This window comes from Nicotiana sylvestris, chromosome 6 (genome assembly GCF_000393655.2).
Source record: "Nicotiana sylvestris chromosome 6, ASM39365v2, whole genome shotgun sequence".
In the NCBI taxonomy this organism is placed as follows: Eukaryota; Viridiplantae; Streptophyta; class Magnoliopsida; order Solanales; family Solanaceae; genus Nicotiana; species Nicotiana sylvestris.
Genome location: NC_091062.1, coordinates 59,415,230 through 59,436,832, shown reverse-complemented (window position 1 = coordinate 59,436,832; position 21,603 = coordinate 59,415,230). Strand labels below are relative to the sequence as shown.

Sequence of the window (21,603 nt, the reverse complement as noted above, 5' to 3'; positions counted from 1 at the left end):
CTTTCCTCTTGATCGCACCATTATATGTTTATGCACAAAGAGAGTTGTCAGTTATTGAGTTGAGGTATAAAGTAGTCAAGAGTCATCTTAGCAGTAGAAGAAAGCGTAAGAGTAGTGGGAGGTGCATTGCTGAATCATATAGTGGATAGGGTGGAAGTGTGATCTGCACAATTCCAAGTGTGGTCCGCAAAATCCAAGTACAGTCGCACTTCTACACAGATGTATCAAACCTTTAGAGAGAAATCTCTAAAGGACAATGTGGACTCAAATCTGCGATCTTAGAATTCCAACTACGGTTCGCAGCTAGGTGGGGTCTATCAGCATGTCAAACGACAAGTTGTCGGCCTCAGCTATCCTAGTCACCTCAACTCAGAGTGAGTCAACTGACTTCTTACTGGCTCGTGTCTTTGTAAGACCCTATTCCTTGTAATGAATTTACACACTCCATGAAACCATCCATCTTATCGCCGTCAAAGTTGAGCAAAAGGACTTCAAACATGTCATAACATTAATTGTAGCACTTATGTCATCAATAATGACATCGGTCACCAAGTCCACTAAAGAGCACACCTCATTGCTATTTGGTTGATGCATGGACTTGCATACATGTAATAACACTTGTTCATCACCAACTCGGAAAGTGAATTCTCCAGCTTCAACATCACAAAGGGCCTTTCCCGTGGCAAGGAAAGGCCTCCCAAGAATGATAGGCACTTCATAATCAACCTCATAATCTAGAATCACAAAGTCCGTCGGAAGAATAAATTTATCAACTTGGACCAATACATACCCAATCACTCCCAAAGGTCGCTTCATTATGCAATCGACCATTTGCAACCTCATAAAAGTGGGTCTCGATTTCCCAATTCCTAAAGTTTTGAACACCAAATAGGACATCAAATTGATACTAGCCCCAATATCACAAAGAAGTTTAGCAAAATCGGCACTTCCAATAGTACAAGGAATTGTAAAAGCAATGAGATCCTCCAAATTAGGAGCCATGAAATGAACAATTGCACTCACTTGATGAGTGACCTTGATTGTTTAAAAATTTATCGACCTCTTCTTGGTCATAAGATCTTTCATAAACTTGGCATAACCAGGCATTTGTTCCAAAGTTTCTACCAATGACACATTAATAGAGAGACCTTTCATCATATGAATGAAATTCTTGAATTGATTTTTACCATTTTGCTTGGTAAGCCTTTGAGGGTAAGGAGGTTGGGGCTTTGGCAAGGGTGCCTTAGCTTTTTGCACTGCCGGATCCAATATGTCAATGATGTGTTCCCTATACGGGTTCACCTTTTCTCGGGTCTCCTCCACACTATCATCAATATCAATCTGAACATCATCATGTACTTGAACATCATTTTTAGGGATTTTTTCCTCTTGGATCACTTGGTCATCATCCATATGTTGCTTTTCATTTGAGATAGGTGCATTCCTGCCTCTTCTACTTCTTGTGATAATCGTCATAGCATTTCCTATATTGTTACCACTCTTTGAGTTAACTACCGTGTCACTTGGTAATGAACCATTAGGATGAGTATTAAGAGATTGAGAACTTTTCCCCATTTGAACTTCAAGATTACGGATTGATGTGGTGCGTAAGGCAAGTGAGGCATCTGAATCTGTGGTTCATTCCATCATTTACATGAACATGTTCTCAATACGACCCATTTCATTGCTTGAAGAACTTAAACCATGGGAATGATAAGGAGGTGGGTTGCTCGGTTGTTGGTACATTGGGGGTCTTTGAAAATCCGAACTTCGATTTGCATGATTATTATTGTTTTCCCAATTTCTTTGATTGTTGCTTCCCCAATTCCCTTGGTTGTTATTATTATTGTTATGCCAATTCCCTTGGTTGTTATTTTTATTGTTATGCCAATTCCCTTGGTTGTTACAATCCCAATTGCCTTTGTTATTTTGAGAATGCCATTGATTTTGATTGGCGCCTTAAAAATTGATCTACTGCCCCTGGTAATTGGTCACAAATTGTACCTCTTATTCTTGCTCTTGGTAAGAGTCATCTTGGTCATATCTACCATCATCATGTGCATAATGCTTCACACGGGATTGAAATTGGGACTTTTAGTCCTCTTCTTGTTGGCCAAGACATTCACTCCTTCCATAGCATGAACTTGCTTAGGAGCTTGAGTTTGATAAAGTTGAGCCTTCGCGAATTGAGTCATAATTGTGGTCAATTCGGCAATAGCTTTCCCATGGTCTTGCAATTCTTTATGAAGATAGATCATATTGGGATCACCTTGGGGAACATTAGCTAGGGATTGCCAAGCCGAAGAAGTTTCCGCCATCTCATCAAGAATCTCACATGCCTCCGCATATGGTGTTGTCATGAAATTGCCTCCAGCTAATTGACTGACCATACATTGATTCGTGGTATTGATACCACGGTAAAAAGTTTGTTGGATCATGTTGTCGGTCATATCATTGTTCAAGCACTTCTTTACCATTGTCTGATACCGCCCTTAAATTTCATGCAAAGGTTCATTGGGTTGTTGCTTGAAAGCTAATATTTCATCCTGTAGAGTTGCCATATGCCGGGAGAGAAGAACTTCGAAATAAACTTCGTCGCCAATTCATCCCATGTATGAATATAATGATTAGACAAGCATTCCAACCAATCCAAAGCCTTACTCCTTAGTGAGAAGGGAAAAAGCCTTAACCGCAAAGCATTTTCCGAAATATTTGTTTGCTTGCTTCCCCAACATGTATCCATAAAACCTTACAAATGCTTGTAAGCATTTTGAGTCGGCGTTCTGGTGAAATAGCCCCGTTGCTAGAGCAAAGTGAGCATCACATTAGTAATTTGAAAGTTTTCCGCCCTAATACAAGGGGGGACTATGTCACTTGTATATCCTTTATTGGACAAAATCGATGTTGCACCGCTTGTGGTTGTGGAGATGGTGGAGCTAGAGACACATTGTCTTGTTGCCCACGGCCTCGTCGGTTTTGTTGTGGAACTTGTGGTATTTCATCAAGTTGTTCCTCTTCGCCATCCACCTCTCATAATGGTATGTTTCCAAGTTCGTTGTTCGCCATTTGGAACTTACAATCACTTCAACAACTAATAATCACGAAAGCTAAAGAAGATACTTCAAGAAACAAACTCAAGTATATAGCTACTACCATAAACTCCCCGGCAAGGGCCAAAAATTGATCACGTCCAATTCACACCCAATTAAGGAATATGAAACGATCGTTACAATAATAAACCCAATGCGAGTCGGGGTCGAATCTACAAGGAGTTTAAAATGGGTGTTAAGGTAAATACTTAAGGAAGAAACTCGAAGTAGCTAGATTTAGCTTCCAAACAAAAGTGGGCGGTATTTCTTCTAAATTAAACTACTAAGAAATTTAAGTAACTAATTAACAAGTAACGATTGAAATATTTTTGAAGTTTTTATCAAATAGAGAAAGACCAAGGATTGTAACCTTAACCTAGGTGAAACCTAATGGGTAGAGTGAATTTATACTTGCTTAGTAGATCAGGGTTTGTTATGACTCCCAATACACAAGTACCACTCAATACCTCTTGGTTAAAGAGTGATTATGCCCAAATTGGCTCTCACAAATCCAAATGGGTAGCAATCAAAACAATTAAACATGAGTCCAATTTAGATTATCCCTATCTCTAGTTCAAAACCTTTAATTAAACTAATTGATACTTCAACTAGTTCACTTTCTTGTTAGCCCAGTATTCCTAGACTAAATTCCTCTTTCTCAAGTAAGAACAAAGCCAAATAGGCATGAATCAACGTTTGCAACCATTAATTCTAACTATAAACATAATAAGGCTAAATAAAACTCATCCAATCAATAGCAAGTATTAATATTAAACATCCATAAGGTTTATACACTAGGGTTGGATCACAACCCTAGATAAAATCTAGCTACTTATAGCTATTGACATAGAAAATTGAAAAGAAGAAGAAATTGAAAACATAAAACTAAATTAAAATGGAAAAGTGATTGATCATCTCTAATTGTAGCTCAAATTTTTCCCAAATAGCTAAGAATAACTACCAGCTGCTGGTACAACACAGAAAGATGCCCTAAAAAAGTATTTCATGTCTATTTAGTGCTCCGAAATTACTGACAAAAATACCCTTCGGAGGGTTCTACGGCCGCGCTTTATCATCTGTAGTCCATACTTTGGTAGGTTACTGTTGCAAGTGCTTTCAGTTGGAGGAGTTCTCCGGTGCACATTAGCTTCTGCGGCCGTGCTTCAGCTTCTGCGGTTGCACTAAATTGCTACGGACCGCACTTTGAGACAGTTTTGGATTTTGTTTAATTGCATCTTCTCTGATCTTTTAGGCTAGTCAGCGCGAACCTCAAGTGCTACCTTGGTTTGCGAACCGCAGTTCTGTCAAAAATCCTTGAAGCTCTAGATTTTGTCTGCGACTGCATGTCATTTTCTGCGGGACACATTTACTTTTACGGCCGCAGATAAAATTCTACGGACTACACTGTTCTTGTATTTTTCCTTTTGACTGATCTTACATGAAACATTTCCTCTTTGAGTTGGATTTCTTCATTGAGCTTATATTCTCCAACACACCTACAATTTACCCATTTTAATTAGATTTGAAGACAAAAATCATTATTTTCGGGCTAAAAACTAAAGTAAAAAGGTACTAATAAGTGGTTAAAATCCACACTTATCACTACAATATGAAAAGATGCCTAAAAAAGTGATACACAATTTTTTATAGTGCTCCAAATTTTTGACAAAAATACTATTTGGAGGGTTTTGCGGCCGTACTTTAACTTCTGCGGTCCACACTTTGCTGGGTTAATGTTGCGGGTGCTTTCAGTTGGAAGAGTTCTGCGACCGTACTTTAGCTTCTGCAACCGCACTTCAACTTCTGCGGCTGCACATGAATTGTTGCGGGCCACATGTGATGAGGCTTCAGACTTGTTCGATTGCACATTTTCTAATCTTTCAGGCTTTGTCAGTGCGAACCTATTTTGCATACCAAGTGCGAACACCCATTATAGCCTACGGATTGCACTTCTGCCAAAAATCCCTGAAGCTCTAGTTCTTCTTTTGCGGCCGCATTTCATCTTCTGCAGACCGCACTTGCTTTTGCGGTCGCAGATGGAATTCTGCAAAGTACACTTTTCTTAGCATTTCTCCTCTTTGCTGAACTTGGCTAGATCCTCTCCTTTTTGAATTATTTTTCTTTATTGAGCTCACATTCTCCAGCACACCTACAATTCAACCATTTTCATTAGATTGGAGACAAAAATTATTAAAATCGGGCTAAAACTATAACAAGAAGGTTGTAATAAGTGGTTAAAATCATACTTATCATAACCCCATCACGACAGGGAAATGTCCTGAGTCTCTTACTATTATCCTAAATCGGGTCTTGGTTCCATCATACATATCGTTAATCGCCCTAATGTATGCTATATGTACACCTTAACCTCCAAATATTTTCATAAAAACCTTCCTTGGGACTTTGTCTTATGTTTTTTTCTAGATCAATAAACACCATATGCAAATTCTTCTTCCCCTCCCTATACTGCTCCACTAACCTCCTCACAAGATGGATGTCTTATGTGGTTGATCGCCCGACATGAATTCGAACCGATTCTCGAAAATAGACATGTTCCACCTCACCCGCATCTCCACCACCCTCTCCCAAACTTTCATAGTGTGTATTAGCAACTTGATGCCCATATAGTTGTTATAATTTTGAATATCACCCTTGTTCTTGTACAATGGAATTATCGTACTCTACCTCTATACTTTAGGAATTTTTGCCGTACTAAATATAATGTTAAATAACCTGGTAATCCATTCCAAACCTGCTCTACTCGTATTTTTCTAAAATTGAACCAGAATCTCATATGACCTGGTTGCTTTCCCCCTACTCATCTTGCGCATAGCTCCCTTAACCTCCCTGAGCTTAATATACCTACAATACCTAAAATCACGTTGATTCTCGAAGTGCTCCAAATCTTAATCTAGTTCTATCCCCTCTCTTCATTCAAGAGTAAAATTTTGGATAATCTAGTTGTATACTCTATACAAATATATGATACTTACTTAATCGATACAATTTATAAATAAACATCTAATTACAGAACAAATGTACTCAACTAACGAGCAAAAATTCAAGGAGAGGATGTTGTTCAATAAGTAATGATTATGCATTTTGGTAAACTATTTCAAACACATGTAATTGTCCTATTTGGTTTGGATTATGAACGAACATGATTATTTACGTAAAAAATTATAAGCATATTGATTTGTATTAATCATTATTATTAGAAAAAATATTAACTAAGTTGCATATGTTTTTATGTAATAGCAAGCACTAATCTAATTAAAAAAATTAATTTAATTTTAAGAAACAGTTTAATCAAGCAAAATAATCCAAATCAAATAGGTTTATAATTTGGAATCTTTATATAAGCAGCAGGTGTGATTAACTGTTCACCGTTTCTAGCCTGGTATACATAGATTATATAGTTATACACATCTTTTACATGGATTATATATGTGCATCTATTTAGTTTAATTGTTCTTATAAATTTTAAGACCAATACCAAACTATAGTTTATCTAAAAAAGATTACGTATTATAGATAGCTATAAAAAATTTAAGTACATTTTAAAATTAAATATTATTTTTCTCTTTTTCTCGTCACTTAGATTAGCCATTGACAATTTGATTCAAGCATCATGTTTTACTTTATTATAAACTTGTAAAAATTATTCATGTGATTAATAAACGTTAAAATTTACTCTAACACTAAATTTTGAAAATTTAATTTTAAAGATATTAAGTTAAACTATAGAGTGCAATTTTGAGAAAAAAAGACCTACCTCATACTCCAAACTAATTTTTTAAAAGGCGGGGCATGAGGCGAAGCGTTTTACCTCTGACGAGGCGAGGCGTAAGCCCTGGGACATGGGGCATAAGTCTCACAGATCTTTAAATTTTACTAATTTTAAGAATTTTAAGATAGTATAAAATAAAAAAATAATTATAAAAATTACATTAAAATCACAAAATTATAACACATAATATATTTAAAATATTTATAAATTATAATTCAACTATGAATAATACGAAAAGTATGACATATATCATAATACGTAAATTAGCTGCAACGTCGTTACAACTCAAATATCAAAAGTAAAGTATTCGATAAAGAAATCTTATATGTATCTCTTAAGGAGTAATAAGTCTTGAAAGAATTTCGATATTATAATTTGATATTTTTCTTAAAATACTCTTTTTATTGAAAGAGAATTTATATAAAAATATAATTTACAATTTAAATATGATTCTCTAGCATCATTTATTTTTAAGTTTCAACAAATTAATAAAGTGACACATAATTCACCATACAATACCATGCTAACTAATTATTAATTTGTAAATAGTTACTAGCTAATAATGAGCTATTAAATTAATACGTATTGTATCTCGAAAACGTGAAAAAAATAATATTTAAAAAAATAAATATAAAAAATTGGACTATTATATAGTAAAGACATAACAAAAGTTAATAAATAAATACATTTTAAATGAAAGCTTTATTTAAAATTAACTATTATAGCAGTCTTAATGGATAACATGCAATAATTTTTATTTTAATTATGACATAAAATACTCTCAACTTAATGATTTATGCTTAAGAAAAAAATAATTTTGAATAGTCAATGATTTATTTAGAAAATTTGAGAATTTACAAGGTTAGTTACATACAATTGCATAAAGTTCTATTAGGTGAGCCCAGAACGCTAGGCGTTGGGCGTGTCTGGGACGTAAGCCCCGATGGTCGAGACGTAAGTCTCATGGAACTAAGCCCCACACATAAGCCCAGGGGCATTTTACGAGTGCTCCGCCCCTGAACGAGTCTCAATTCTGCCTTTTAAAACAGAGGTCCAAACCAAATGAAAAAGATGAGGAAAGACCTTTAACCTAAGCATAAAAGAAAGACGAAAGGAAAAAGAAACTCCAAACATAAGATTAGAGGGACTAAATGAATTTTCTGCAGAAGTTCAAGACCTTAGCAATAATATGCTAGTTAAACGAGGGACTTTAGTGTAAATAAATACAAATACTTTGCGTTAATTTTTCTAAACCTGAAATAACCTAAAACCTCTCTCCCTCGCTGCTCTCTTTTTTTCTCTCTCTCTTTACAAGAAAGACTGGTTCTTGTAGAAAGAAGTATTTCAATAAACAACTTCTTCCTTTCTCGTCGTTTCTGTTTCAGTAAGTTTCTCTATTTTTCGTGCAGTACTAGGTTGTTTTTTACTTTGTACCCATATGCTGAAAATTGTTTTTGTGTAGGCTAAATATATGTACTAAGCATTTCATTGAAAATTTAAGTACTGTAGATTGTAGAATATGATTTTGTTGATTTTCTTTGTGGTACAAGTTTTCGTGAGAAGTTTGTACTTCTGATAAAACCTGGATTTTTTTACATGTGCTGTGACTTGTGCTCCTTCTACCGGTAGAATGTTATAAAGCTTGAATCTTGGAGTACTATTGCCTTTTTACCGTATCTTGTAGGAATGGGTGAAACTATGCTTGTTTTTGGATTTAAATAGGATGCTTGTATACCATCTTCTAAAAGTGTTGCTATTTTTATTTGTAGTTTAAATGGCTGGTCCCAAACTCGGTAAGAAAGCGGGTTCTAAATTAGGAAAACCCCCTACCAAGAAGAAGCAAAAGAAGGAACCTCTGCCACCTAAGCCACTTGAAAAGGAAGATCTTTTTATTAGTGACGGTGAAGGAACAGATGGGGATTTTGAAGAAGATGATGGAGGTTTTGGTGATGAAGAACAACAGGAAATGAACTCAGATTCTGACATGTCTTCTGACTTGGACGACCCCTTTGCTGCTGATATATTAGCAAGTGGTGATGCTGGTACTCTACTGACTTAGTGCATTGGTTTTCTAATTTTTGCCATCTTACCAAGATTTATGACTCACTAGCCATTCTTGTTTGTTTTGTCATTTCTGCTGCAGACGATGGTTCAGCAGATTCGGATGTAGATTCTGATTCAGATGCAGATGATACTGATCTTGTAAGGAAGTCAAAAGCTATTGATGAAGAAACGGAAAGAGTGAAGGAGGACGCTGAAGCAGAATTGCAGCTTAATATTAAGGAAGAAGCTGATGAGTTCAGACTGCCAACAACCGAGGTTTGCTTAATGTTCAAGTTCTTGATTAGAGGTTTGGCTTGTCAAACATATGTGAATGCTGAATATGTCATCGTATAATTTAGGAGCTTGAAGAAGAAACACATAGACCCCCGGATCTCTCTAATCTCCAAAGGAGGATAAAAGAGAGTGAGTTTCTTCTCCTTCATCTTCCCTTCCCAAATTATTTTTTCTTCTCAGAGGTAAGTTTATCATTCAAATATAAATGCAGTTGTTCGAGTGCTTTCAAATTTTAAAACATTGAGGCAAGAGGGTGTGACACGGAAGGATTATGTTGATCAACTTAAAAGGGACTTGGGTTCATATTATGGATACAATGATTTTCTGATTGAGGTGTTAGTGGAGGTAATTTGTAGCTCAAAGTAGTCTAGACTCTGCACCCTTTCGTTCTTTCCCTTTTCAAGTTGCATTTTGTTATTTCAATGTGGATGATTGACCTTACTGCAGATGTTTCCCCCTGTTGAGCTGATTGAACTTATTGAAGCATTTGAAAAGCCCCGCCCGATTTCTCTACGGACAAACACTTTAAAGGTCATGTCTTTCTCTGCCTCTTTTCTATCCTTACCTTTTGTCGCTCTGATGGCCGACTCATAGTGTATTGCTGTGATGGGATTTCAGACTCGCAGACGGGATTTGGCTGGTGTTCTTCTGAACAGAGGTGTCAATTTGGACCCGTTAAGCAAATGGTCAAAGGTACGAGGATTAACTGTGATTCTCTGTCTTTTCTTTGGGTTGACCCATTATTTCAGTGTCAATTTGGATCTGTTATTTCTTATTTTCATATGTATCCTTGCTTACTTCAGCATATGAATTTTTGACTTTGTAGGTTGGACTAGTTGTGTACGATTCTCAAGTACCAGTTGGTGCCACTCCTGAGTATATGGCTGGTCATTACATGGTATCCAATCCTGACATTACACTTTAAAATGTGGCTTTGCTCTTAGTATTCAACTGTCATGCTTATTTTTAACAAAATAACTTGCTTACAGCTCCAAAGTGCGAGCTCTTTTCTGCCCGTAATGGCCCTTGCCCCTCAGGAGAATGAGCGTGTTGTTGATATGGCGTAAGTAAATAATTTTGTGTAAAAAATATTTTCTTCAATTGTCTGTCATTGAACTTTTTACTATTCAGTTAGTTTTGAACTGAGACCTTTTATGATTTATTATGTTTTGATCCTTTTTTGTGTATCAGTAAGAATTATCAAGTTTGATTGCTGAAAGAGTTGTCCGGTGCATATTTGGATAGTGTAGGAAAAAGCTTATTGAAGAAATAAAGCATCTTCTTTTCCTCTTTCACTTGTAATTTCTCCTTCTTCTTTGTTTGATAACCGTGGTGTCGGGGCCAGCTTGCACGCACCTCTATTAATTCCACGGGGTACCTGCTACCTCCCTCCAGCACATGTACCGGGTAACTCTATTCACTAAGGCTTGGACAGATGGGAAGAAATCACCTTATGTTTTTCCCTCGCTAGGATTTGAACCAGAGACCTCATGGTTCTCAACCCACTTCGTTGACCACTAAGCTACAACCTTTGTTAAATCAGCAACTTTGTCTTGGATATCGTTTTGTCCGTTTTAGGTTCAAGTTGTGCATTTTTGATATCTTTTCTTTTGAGAGAGCAGGTAAAACAGTTTCTGCAAACTTTTAATTGTTAGTTCAATCTTTTCGTCTTCTTGAGCCGAGGGTCTTTCGGAAACAACCTCTCTACTCCCTCGGGGCGGGGTGAGGGAGTAGAGTAGGGGTAAGGTCTGCGTACACACTACCCTCCCCAGACCCCACTAGTGGGATTTTACTGGGTCGTTGTTGTTTTAATTGTTAGTTCAGTAAGCAGAAAGTGGTATTCTTTTGTTAACTTTTGTGCTTCTAAAGTGGGCAATTTTTACATGGTGCAGTGCTGCTCCTGGAGGCAAAACAACTTATGTTGCTGCGCTGATGAAAAATAGTGGTATGTATTCATTTGCAGTTAATCGTGTTGTATTCTTGTGCAGAAGTCCATTTACTCCATAATGCATCAATAGTTTATGGATACCGATGGGTGAATGAATTTTAAATACATTTTGCTGCCCATGTGTCAATATTCATTTTCTCCATTTCCTTAATTCAAAAACTCATTGTTTTCAATTTCTTGTTCTTCTAATTTCTAATGCAGCGAACCAACATTTACTAGATGCTTTTGTTCTGTTTTACGATGCGCTCATGTACATCATTCATAGTCAAAGTAGTTTATGTTAACCTGAGTTGCCAATCTGTTTGCTTGCTCTAGTGAATTTCTTCAGATTTTTGTTGGTTTCTCAAAAATAGATTATATTGAATGAATATCTTTTCCTGATGTGCATTATATACTTCCTGTTGTTTGTCATAAGCTTTTGTGATATAACAATATTTGCCATGATATATTATTTTTTAACTTCTCTCTTTACCCTGGTTCTGCTTTTGGAGTTATTTGCAAGTATAACCCTATGTTCTAAATTATTGATTAATAGCGTTTGCCATTTCAGTTGGTCTGCACGACACTGACATATTTCACCTTGGAAACTAGGTATTATTTATGCAAATGAGATGAAGGAGTCAAGGCTTAAATCGCTCGCTGCTAATTTACATCGTATGGGGGTAACAAACACCATTGTGTGTAACTATGATGGAAGAGAGGTTAGAATTGGACTATTTTGCAATCTTTCCTTTGGAACTTACTGCACTTCTATTTTTATATGCCTTTATATTTCTTATTGGACAGTGTTGTTCAACCTTGCCCATTACGAGCACTCATTTGAAGTAGCTCTACACTAATTTCATGGAGCAACATCCACTGATCTAACAAAGATTTGTTGTCTTTGTGTCCATCTGTTTCTTGGTTTACATAGTGATGACAAAGTCCTGTGATCTAATACTAAAACCTTGTCTGGGAATCATTTCAGCTGCCTAAAGTTTTGGGTCAGAATACTGCTGATAGGATTTTGCTGGATGCTCCCTGCAGTGGCACTGGGGTATGTGGGTAATGTTTTGATGTTAATGCTTGTCTGCAATCATATTTAATCTTATGAATTTCATGTGTTTTGCAGGTAATCTCCAAGGATGAGTCTGTTAAAACTTCCAAAAATGCTGCTGATATACAAAATTGCTCACAGCTGCAGAAGGTATAAATGATTTTGACGTGTAAATTTGGTGATATTGTGTTATTCATATTTGTAAACTTTCAATCATTTTGCGCTGTAGAAGGATATCATGATAATTTCCATGAACTGGTTGTATACTCGAGAGCTTGTCATGCTTCATAAGAGAACCTGTATAAAGTATATTCCTGCTTGGTATTTGCACAACTGGGGATTTTTCCAATTTGTAGTTATGTTTTTGTTCCACTGGCTTAGTGCGCAAGCATTTATAAAATCTTTGATCACTCATTAAAAAATAAAGTATACTGCCAGCTTGATAAAAAAAAAAATTTAAATTAAGTATATTGCCAGCATCTGACTTCTCGGGCTGTTAGAAAATACTGGTTCTGAAAATCTGTAGTTTTGGAGAGAGACTAAGTTGCAAGAAGACTTGAACATTTTTTCTTCTTTGTTTCTAATGATTGATTTCATTGATCTTATTTGTTGCAATATAGGGGACAGATATTGCAATTCTAGTTGCCTTGTTTGCCTTTTTTTTGGGTGTTATTATCTGTACCCTCCCAAAGCAGGAGAGTGTTGGAGGGTTCATCTTGTTAATTTTGCTCCATAATGTGTTGTTTATCTTATATTCCCCCGTTTCACATATTGTTTTGCCTACTTGCTTATGAGAAACCTTTTTCATCTGTCAACATTTGCAGGAACTGATACTTGCAGCAATTGACATGGTTGATGCCAACTCAAAATCAGGTGGATACATAGTGTATTCTACCTGCTCCATTATGGTTGACGAGGTATTTTTTTAAACATATATCTAAATAAATCTTCAAAAAAAGGGTACCTTTCTTCTAAGTGATTGTATGCTTGTCAATTTCTACTTATTTTGGTTAACTCGATTATTGCAGAATGAAGCAGTTATAGACTATGCACTTAAGAAGAGAGATGTTAAACTTGTGCCATGTGGACTTGATTTTGGGAGGCCTGGGTATAATAGCTTGTGTTGTTTATGTGCATTTACTTAGAAGGTTGTTTAATTCTACAACTAATTAAAGCTGCTTTTGAGTCCCAGATTTATTCGCTTTAGGCAGCACCGTTTCCACACATCTTTGGACAAGACTAGGCGATTCTATCCTCATGTTCACAACATGGATGGATTCTTTGTAGCCAAGGTATGCTGTATCATTTGTTGATATCATGTGCTGTCAAGTTGAGAGAGCTGTAATTGAGGATTCAAAGTCCTATCTTTACTGTCCATTTATGTCTATTCTTAAAATTGATTACAGTAAAGCCCCAAGTGAAGTACAAGAGAACATGCCACATTACTTATCTGCCTTAGTCGTATCATCCAATTGTCCTCTGATAGTGTTCTTTTTTCTAAATAATTTCCCCCCTTTTTGTTCTGCTTGTTTTGTATAGTTTTGCCCGTAAGCAATAAATCTCTTTGAACACTATACACACTCGGTTCTGTATGTATCTCTTCAGTTTTTAGGGTGCTATACTCGTGCGTAGAACTCAAGCCTCATTCATGTCAAACAGACAGTTCATCTTTTCATTAAGCTTGTGGAAATTGAATAATTATGAATCTTTACTTCTAAAAAAAAGTAGAAATGATTATTGTTTTTGGGATTGAAAAATAAAGTGGGATTGTCACATTTGTTAAAAACAAATGAAAGATTAGAAACAGTTCTTTTTTGGAGTTGCTGCAATTTTGTTTCAGTTGAGAACAATTTACCCTGTTTCAGTTTAGAACATTTTGCCCCATATCTCCTGTTTTTTTTCCTCAGTTGAAAAAGATGAGCAATTCAAAGTCTGCTGCAAAATCGTCGCTTCAATCTGAAGAAACACAAGAAGCTGAAACTATTCAGAGCAGTGACCAGCAGAAGGCTGAAGGGGATGACAAGCATAAGGAGCAGAAGGGGATTGCAAAAGAGAATGGGAATAATGAAGAAGTGGCAGGTGATAAAAAGAGGAAGAGGAATGTCCAAAAGCATTCAGATAAGAAAGGTGTTGGACAAAACAGTGGTGTAACTAAAAATGGGAAGGCAGAAAACCAATTGGTGGCGACAAAAAGGAGGGAAAAGAAGAAACCCCCTCCTAGAGAGGAAATTGCAAAAACTAGGTACAATTTTTAGTTTCACGATCACGATCACGATCACGATTTGGTAAATACTGATGTGCTAATAGAACAGAGATTTAATTTCAGATCATATAACCTATTCTTGTCTTAAAACATTTGTACAGGGAAGAGAAGAGGAAAGCTCTTAGGGAAGCAAAGCGAAAAGCAACAATGAAGAACAAAGCTTGAAACAAAAGGAGAGGGAGATCGGTATGACTTCCGCTGCGGCATGGGAGGTTTGTTATATGCGGAGGATATCTTTTTTCAGAGATGATGTAAGCGGACACATAACTAAGATGTTCTCTGAAGTCTTAGAAAGGTGAATGTTGTTAAGCTTACCTTGGGCACTATTAGCAGGTGCCAAGCCAGTTTGGTAATATTTTCACCTTTGCTTGATGACTTTGAGATAAAGACTGTTGGAAATGTGTTGTATGATTTAGAAAAACGAAATTAGGATTCAAGGTTGCACGAATCCAAAAATTTTGTATCCTGCATTTGATGTTACACTTTTTTTTTTTTTTTTTTTTGGGAGTGAGCAATGCAAATTATAAAGGGGAAGTACTTTGTATTCATTCAGTCATCACTTTCAATCATCAGGTAGAGATTCTGTCTATTGTAATCCTTAGATGTATTTTATTTCTCTCGAGTCTTGACAAAGCTGATGATGTGTTTTTTTACTAAGAAGTCACGTGCTTCTTGTTCTTACAATGCCTAGTACTAGGAATGTAATATATCCAGATCAAATGTTTACTTCAATATGTCGAAGGATTAGTAGGCTGTAGTCAAGAAATGATACATTATATACGCTTGCTCATGCCAAGAAATATTTTCGATTAGTTCTAAGAGTACTTTCTCTATCAAAGTTGCATGATTACTTCATAATAAATACCAATTGAATCAAGCTATGATGCTTTGATGAGATCTCATCTCTGTCACCAAAATGAGCTGGGGTAGGAGACGAATTCGATCTCAAGATATTCAGATTTGCAGAATTACTCAAATAGTCAAGTGATCTCTTCCCATCTATCTAAGTTTCGATGGATAAAGTCACCCAATTTTAGTTCTGGTAGGAGATTGGTTCAATGAAACGACCTGGCCGGTCGTTTTATGTACTAGAGCCCCGTTCCCCTATTTGTTGCTTCGCGAATGTTTGTGACTTAGGGAGTGATTGGTTCGGTTTCGTGAAGGTTTGAGAGTGAACTGGAACACTTAGTTCTATCTTTGGAATTTTAAGTTGTAAGAGTCGACCTAGGAATTGATTTTTGAGTAGACGACCTTAGATTGGTGAGTTGATGGTCCCAATAGTTTCGTATGGTGTTTTTAGACTTAGGCGTATGTTCGGATTTGGATTTGGAGGTTCCTAGGAGGTTTTGACTCTATTTGCCGAAAGTTGGTAATTTGAAGAATTGGAGAGTTTGTATATTTGACCGATAGTTGACTTTGGTATTATCGGACTTCAATTGTGGTTTTGAGACCTTGGATAGGTCCCAATGATGGTTATGAACTTGTGTGCTAAGTTTGGTTGCAATCCGGAATGTTTAAATATGCTTCTTACGTGATTGGCAAAGTTGAAAAGTTTGAAAGTTAAGGGATGAATTTTGATCTCCGATTCTTGGTTTTGATATTATTTTGGATATTTGAGCTTTGGGATAAGTTTGGGTAAGGCATCGAGACTTATTGGTGCAAAGTTTGGTTGCGGAATGTTTAAGTATGATTCGGACGAATTTGGCGAAGTTGGAAAGTTTGGAAATTAAGAGATAGATTTTGATCTTCGATTCTTGATTTTGATGTTACTTTGGATGTTTTGAGCTTTGGGATAAGTTTGGATAATGTATTTGTACTTGTTGGTATGATTGGATGGGTACCGGGAGACTTAGTGAGTTTCGAGGTTATTTCGGACCATGTTAGTGTTGCTGGAACTTTTCTAGTTGCTGGTGCATCTCGCACTTGCGGAGGAAGGTGCAGAGGTCGCACCTGCAATGTATGGTTCGCATCAGCGAAGGTCCAAGTTTTTTTTTTAGCTTGGACGCACCTGCAGCTAGTTGTACGCAGGTGCGAGATCGCGCCTACGAGGTGGATTGCGCGCCTGTGGAGGTTGGTCATGCATGGGGAAGTCATGCCTATGGAGTTTTGTCGCACCTGCGCTTTCATATATGCGTGTGTGATGGTCGCGGAAGAGGAAAGGAGCATGAGGATCAGAGCTTGAAGATGCGAGGCTTTGGCTGCAAAGTGAGCTCGCAGATGCGCGGTTTTGGAGCGCATATGCAGGAGGCCTGGCAGCTTGATATATTTTGACATTTTTGCTTTTTTCATTATTTTGAGTTTTAGAGCACGAGAAGAGGCAATTTTGGAAGGGATTTTTTTTACTATTATTTTAAGGGTTGATTTCTTCCTGGATATGATTATATATATTGATTCTCCATGGATTTTAACCCCTAAACCAAGGATTTAAAGTATAGAAAGTGGAGTTTGGGGTATGAACTTAAGATAGTGTATTTTAAAGATTTGAGGGTTGTTTTGGACCCGGATTTTAAATCTAATTATATATTTGGACTTGTGGGTTTATGGATAGTGAGGATCTACCCCTAGACTCGGATTTTGACCATATGGACCAGAGTTGACTTTTGTTGACTTTTTGAGATTTGATCAAAGATTGGAGATTTAGTATTTGGATTTGATTTCTATAGTATTATTTGACTTTATTAAGTAACTAGTATCAGTACTCGCGCGATGCGCGGACAAGTCATTTCAAATTGCGATGTAGGTTGTTTGAATCATGTAAAAATAACCTTAAAATATAAACCTCTCAGATAAAAATTATATAACATGAGAATTTAATTATGAAACATGATATGAAATTATTGTTCAAATCTCGTAGTGAACAACCAATCTTTTTAATATATATTTGTAGCAATCTAACCCCTTGATTTTGGTACTTGTATTTCGTTCCGCTGTCGATATTAAAGAATACTAAATATGTCATATTGTGATCTATCTTGTTCGAGCACATTAGATCATATTATCTTAACAAAATTCTTATTATCACTTTATTTTTACCTGGAAGTCAAATATATCTTATTCATCACATCACTTTTACATAAATTCTTTTTTTTTTTGTTCTTTTCTTACAACTTGTTTGGATGGTTGTTACGCATCGTTCCATAATGTTTCGTATCGTACTGTATTGTATTGTATTGTATTGTATTGTATCGTTTGATAAATACATGTTTGGATAGATTGTGTCGTTTGCCATCGTTTCATGATATCATGCACCAACAATATGAAGAATAAACTTGCAATATTATAAAGAAAAATTATGATACAAGGTAAAATTACTATATAAAAAGTAGGGTAAATGATAAAATAAAATAATTTAATAATAATAAAGGGTGAGATTGAGAAAAAAAGACAAGGTAACGACGCGACCACACCAAATCGGTCGTTACATAAAGTGACACATTTCGTCGTTATATAACGATGAATTTAACGATACGATACAATAAAATTTAAGTAACAATCAAAACAAACATTGTATTTAAGGTAACAATACGATACGATACAATGGGTAACAACCATCCAAACAAGTTGTTATAGTTATTGTATTATTTAATATTTAATCATAATATTTTAATTATTTAAATTTATCAGTAATATTTTTAAATATAATTTAATTATTTTATTTTATTTATTTTAAAATTAATTTAAAGTATAAGTATCCTCGCACTACCTCTATTTTTTATGTACATTCTCTTCCCTATTACAAATGTTAATTAGTTTTTATATTAATGTTTTACCTAGAGCCAAAATAATGTCATATTTTGTTTTAAATTGTAACTTTTAATTAGTCTAAAATATTAATACATAAGTTATTTGATTATCATGTTCCAAATGTATTGAGTTCTCTTATAATTAATTTTGTATTAGATGCAGCTAAATTTTCTTTCCTTTTTAGCTATAAGATACAATTTACTTTTTAATTTTCATTAGTAAGATTACCAATATTAGAAATTTATTTTGTATTTTTAAAATTTTATTTAATCATAGAAAAATATTTCTTAATTGTTTGAACACATTATTTCTAAATATTGTAGTAATATTTTTACTGTCATTTTAGTCCTTTACGTAATATTTTAAAAAACAAAAAATAATCTCATCTCAAATTCAAATAATTCTTATCATTATATTTTCTAAAATGGACCGCATATTTAAAAAATTATGCTATGCATTCAAACTCAAACTAACTGCACTCGATTCAGATATTAATCATAGAAAAATATTTTCTTAATTGTTTGAACATATTATATCAAAATGTTGTAATAATATTTTCACTGTCATTTTATTTCTTTACATAAATTTTCTTTCTTTTTTAGTTTTAAGATACAAATTTAATTTTTGTAAAATTACCTATATTAGAAATTTATTTTGTAATTTAAAAAATTTATTTTTTATTATTATTTATTTATCACAAGTAAGACTTCAATTTCGTAGTATTATCCATAATTTGAGCATTCACATCATAGTTTTAAGAACTTTCTAATCTCAAATTCAAATAGTCTTTTCTTTTAATTTTTAATAGTAAATTTCTAATAATTTAACATAATTTTGCTATTTTTTTTAATCTAATATATAGTCTTATTACATTTTATGTGGCTTTTTGTTAACTTGTAAATTTATTTAATATCATTATCAACTACTTTTCTTTAATAATATAAGATAAATATATAATTTTTTTAATTATGAAATAAATATTTATTTTGTTTTAAAAGCTTTGCTCGAAAATTTTAAATTATTTAAAATTTAATAATTATTTTTAAGTATTGTATATTTATTTTATTTTATTTTCTAAACTTATGATTTATAAGTGTCCTTACATTATCTCTAATTTATTTTTATTGTTCAATTTTTTTAGTTTTTGATTTTAACTATTAGACTTGAGTTATGTGGACTTATATTATGACTTTTCTTAGTATAATATAAAAAACTTTCTCATCTCAAATTTAAATAAGTTTTGCCCTTTTACCTATGATAAAAAATCTGAATTTTTATTTTTTCTCTATTTATTATTTATTTTTAATTTTATATTATTCAATACCTAATATTATTACATTGTCATGTGAATTTTTATTAGCTTGTTTGAATTTAGTATCTATTTTTACCACACTCATTCTAATATAATATAGATAAAAATTTAAAAACTTTCTCATCTCAAATTCAAATAATTTTTATCATTCTATTGTCTTAATTGGACTATATTTTCAAAAAATTATGTTATGCTTTCAAATTTAATATTAACTGAACTTAATTCAAATATAATCATAGAAAAATATTTTCTCTTTCACATTATATCTAAATATTTTAGTAATATTTACGTATAAAATATTAGTTTGCACGATTTATCAGTATTAATATGAATTTATTATTCTTGTTATTAAAATATCTTTTGTTAATTATTTAATTTTTCTCTTACCTTATAAATAATTTGTATACTTTATGTAAGATCTTATTTTGCTGCTTGAAATTATTTAATTTTTAAACTCAATAAATCCTTAATATCTTAAGTAAATTTTAGTTTTATTTTATATTTTAACTTACTCCAAAGTATAAATAGTTATAGGTTATCTCAATTTACGTCTTTATATATTTTTATTTTTTCATGTTATAGTTTTTAATTAATTTTTTACCCTCATATTTCTAGCTAATATAGAAAAAAATCTATGAGTAGATCAATATATAAATATAAATATAGATATAGATATAGATACAAATATACATATAAATTTAATTATAGATATATAGATTAGATTTGTCTAAGATCTATTTAGATTATGTATAAGATTCATTAAACTACTTCCATTAATTATGTTTCTATATATAATTTCTAGTTATTAATGTTGTCCTAAAATTGCCAAGTGACTTCATTTTAGCTGCCACTTGGCTTAACCACAATGCATACTACTCTCCTTTTAATATAATATAGATATTTGACTAGATTCGAGTCGTTTAGAGGTGAATTTGAAGAAAAAAGCTATTTTGGAAGGTTAAAGGTATTCTTAGGTGGAGGTAAGTCTCTTCTTTATCCTTGTAAGAGGGAAGTCTTCCATAAATGATATATTTGTTACTTCCTACATGATTTAGGTACTACGTGTATGCGAGGCAGCACATATATATGCGTAGCTAGGTTATGAACACAGAGTTAGGCTTAAATAATGCCTTATTTGAACTATGTGAATTGTCTATCTATGTTTCATTGATTCTACGACTACGTGATGAGGCTTATCTATTATTAGAAGTCATGCTTAGGGTTTTGGCTTGTTAACTTGGCCGTATTCATATTCTATCCTTACTTAACTTATGATTTAATAATTATTGGCTCTTGTTGCTCATGTTTGATATCATGATCGAAATTATTTAATTGTTATTGAAAGTTAAAATTACATGATTAGTCATAGCCATCTCTTATTCATATTAATCTTTATCCGCATTTTTATTACTATGTCCTGGTGTGTCTTTATCACATAATCTCACATGCATATACATGGGTTTTGAGAGTTGGTTTATCAGGAAAGTTGAGAATTTTTGGCACGAAAGACATTATGAGCAGATATTAATTATGGACCACAGTATTATTTGTATGCGGCTAAAATCGGAGAGTCTGATTTATGATCGTTATATAGCTCCATGGCCCGTCTCCAGAACCCTCGAGGCACAGCTCGAGGTTCAATTCCCTATGTTCGACCTCGGGGGAGTGTAAATCGGTGGCTATGATGGACAAGCGGGAGATTTCCAAGGCATGTGGTTAGAGATGACCATGTCAACAAGAATAGTACAAGTCCGTACTGACATTAAATAGTTGTACCAGTTGCATATCTTTGTAATAAATGCATATGAACTATGTTGGAATTTCCCCTCCTATATAAAGGGGACCCTTGTCATTTTGTAAAGGGACATGATATTCAATACAACAACAAGAACATTCTCTGCTCTCTAACTTAAACATTCTCCATTGTCTTTTCTTTGATTTTATTACTTACATTTATTGTGTTTTATTGATTGTTCTTCATTTATTACTCATCATTGATCATAAAGAGCCATCATTGAGGCCCTTAGAACTATTAGTCCTTCATCGATCATCCCCAGCCAAGCTTATTAGCTCAACCTTCGGGC

At 34.1% G+C, this 21,603-nt stretch overlaps 2 protein-coding genes across 2 annotated transcripts; one reads left to right on the top strand and one right to left on the bottom strand.

Annotated features, from left to right (window-relative positions):
- Positions 1–435: 435 nt before the first annotated feature.
- Positions 436–1,002, bottom strand: LOC104212586 (uncharacterized). Its single transcript, XM_009761888.1, has one exon. It carries the CDS (start codon positions 1,000–1,002, stop codon positions 436–438), a length of 567 nt encoding a protein of 188 aa, XP_009760190.1.
- Positions 1,003–8,143: 7,141 nt separating this feature from the next.
- On the top strand, positions 8,144–15,096 carry LOC104212585 (26S rRNA (cytosine-C(5))-methyltransferase NOP2B-like). The gene is made up of 18 exons (XM_009761887.2): positions 8,144–8,263; positions 8,649–8,921; positions 9,023–9,198; positions 9,282–9,345; positions 9,428–9,561; positions 9,664–9,747; positions 9,835–9,909; positions 10,043–10,114; positions 10,206–10,279; positions 11,109–11,161; positions 11,756–11,865; positions 12,132–12,200; positions 12,276–12,350; positions 13,025–13,117; positions 13,229–13,308; positions 13,393–13,492; positions 14,108–14,442; positions 14,565–15,096. Exons 2-18 carry the CDS (start codon positions 8,654–8,656, stop codon positions 14,626–14,628), a joined length of 1,926 nt encoding a protein of 641 aa, XP_009760189.1. The 5' UTR covers positions 8,144–8,263; positions 8,649–8,653; the 3' UTR covers positions 14,629–15,096.
- Positions 15,097–21,603: the final 6,507 nt, after the last annotated feature.

Excerpts from the sequence above, each read along its gene's own strand:
- LOC104212585 (XM_009761887.2), top strand. The coding sequence starts at position 8,654 with ATGGCTGGTCCCAAACTCGGTAAGAAAGCGGGTTCTAAATTAGGAAAA. Across the intron at positions 10,280-11,108 it reads GAGCGTGTTGTTGATATGGC|TGCTGCTCCTGGAGGCAAAA; the intron begins GTAAGTAAATAA and ends TACATGGTGCAG. Across the intron at positions 13,118-13,228 it reads GCTCCATTATGGTTGACGAG|AATGAAGCAGTTATAGACTA; the intron begins GTATTTTTTTAA and ends CGATTATTGCAG.
- LOC104212586 (XM_009761888.1), bottom strand. The coding sequence starts at position 1,002 with ATGGCTCCTAATTTGGAGGATCTCATTGCTTTTACAATTCCTTGTACT.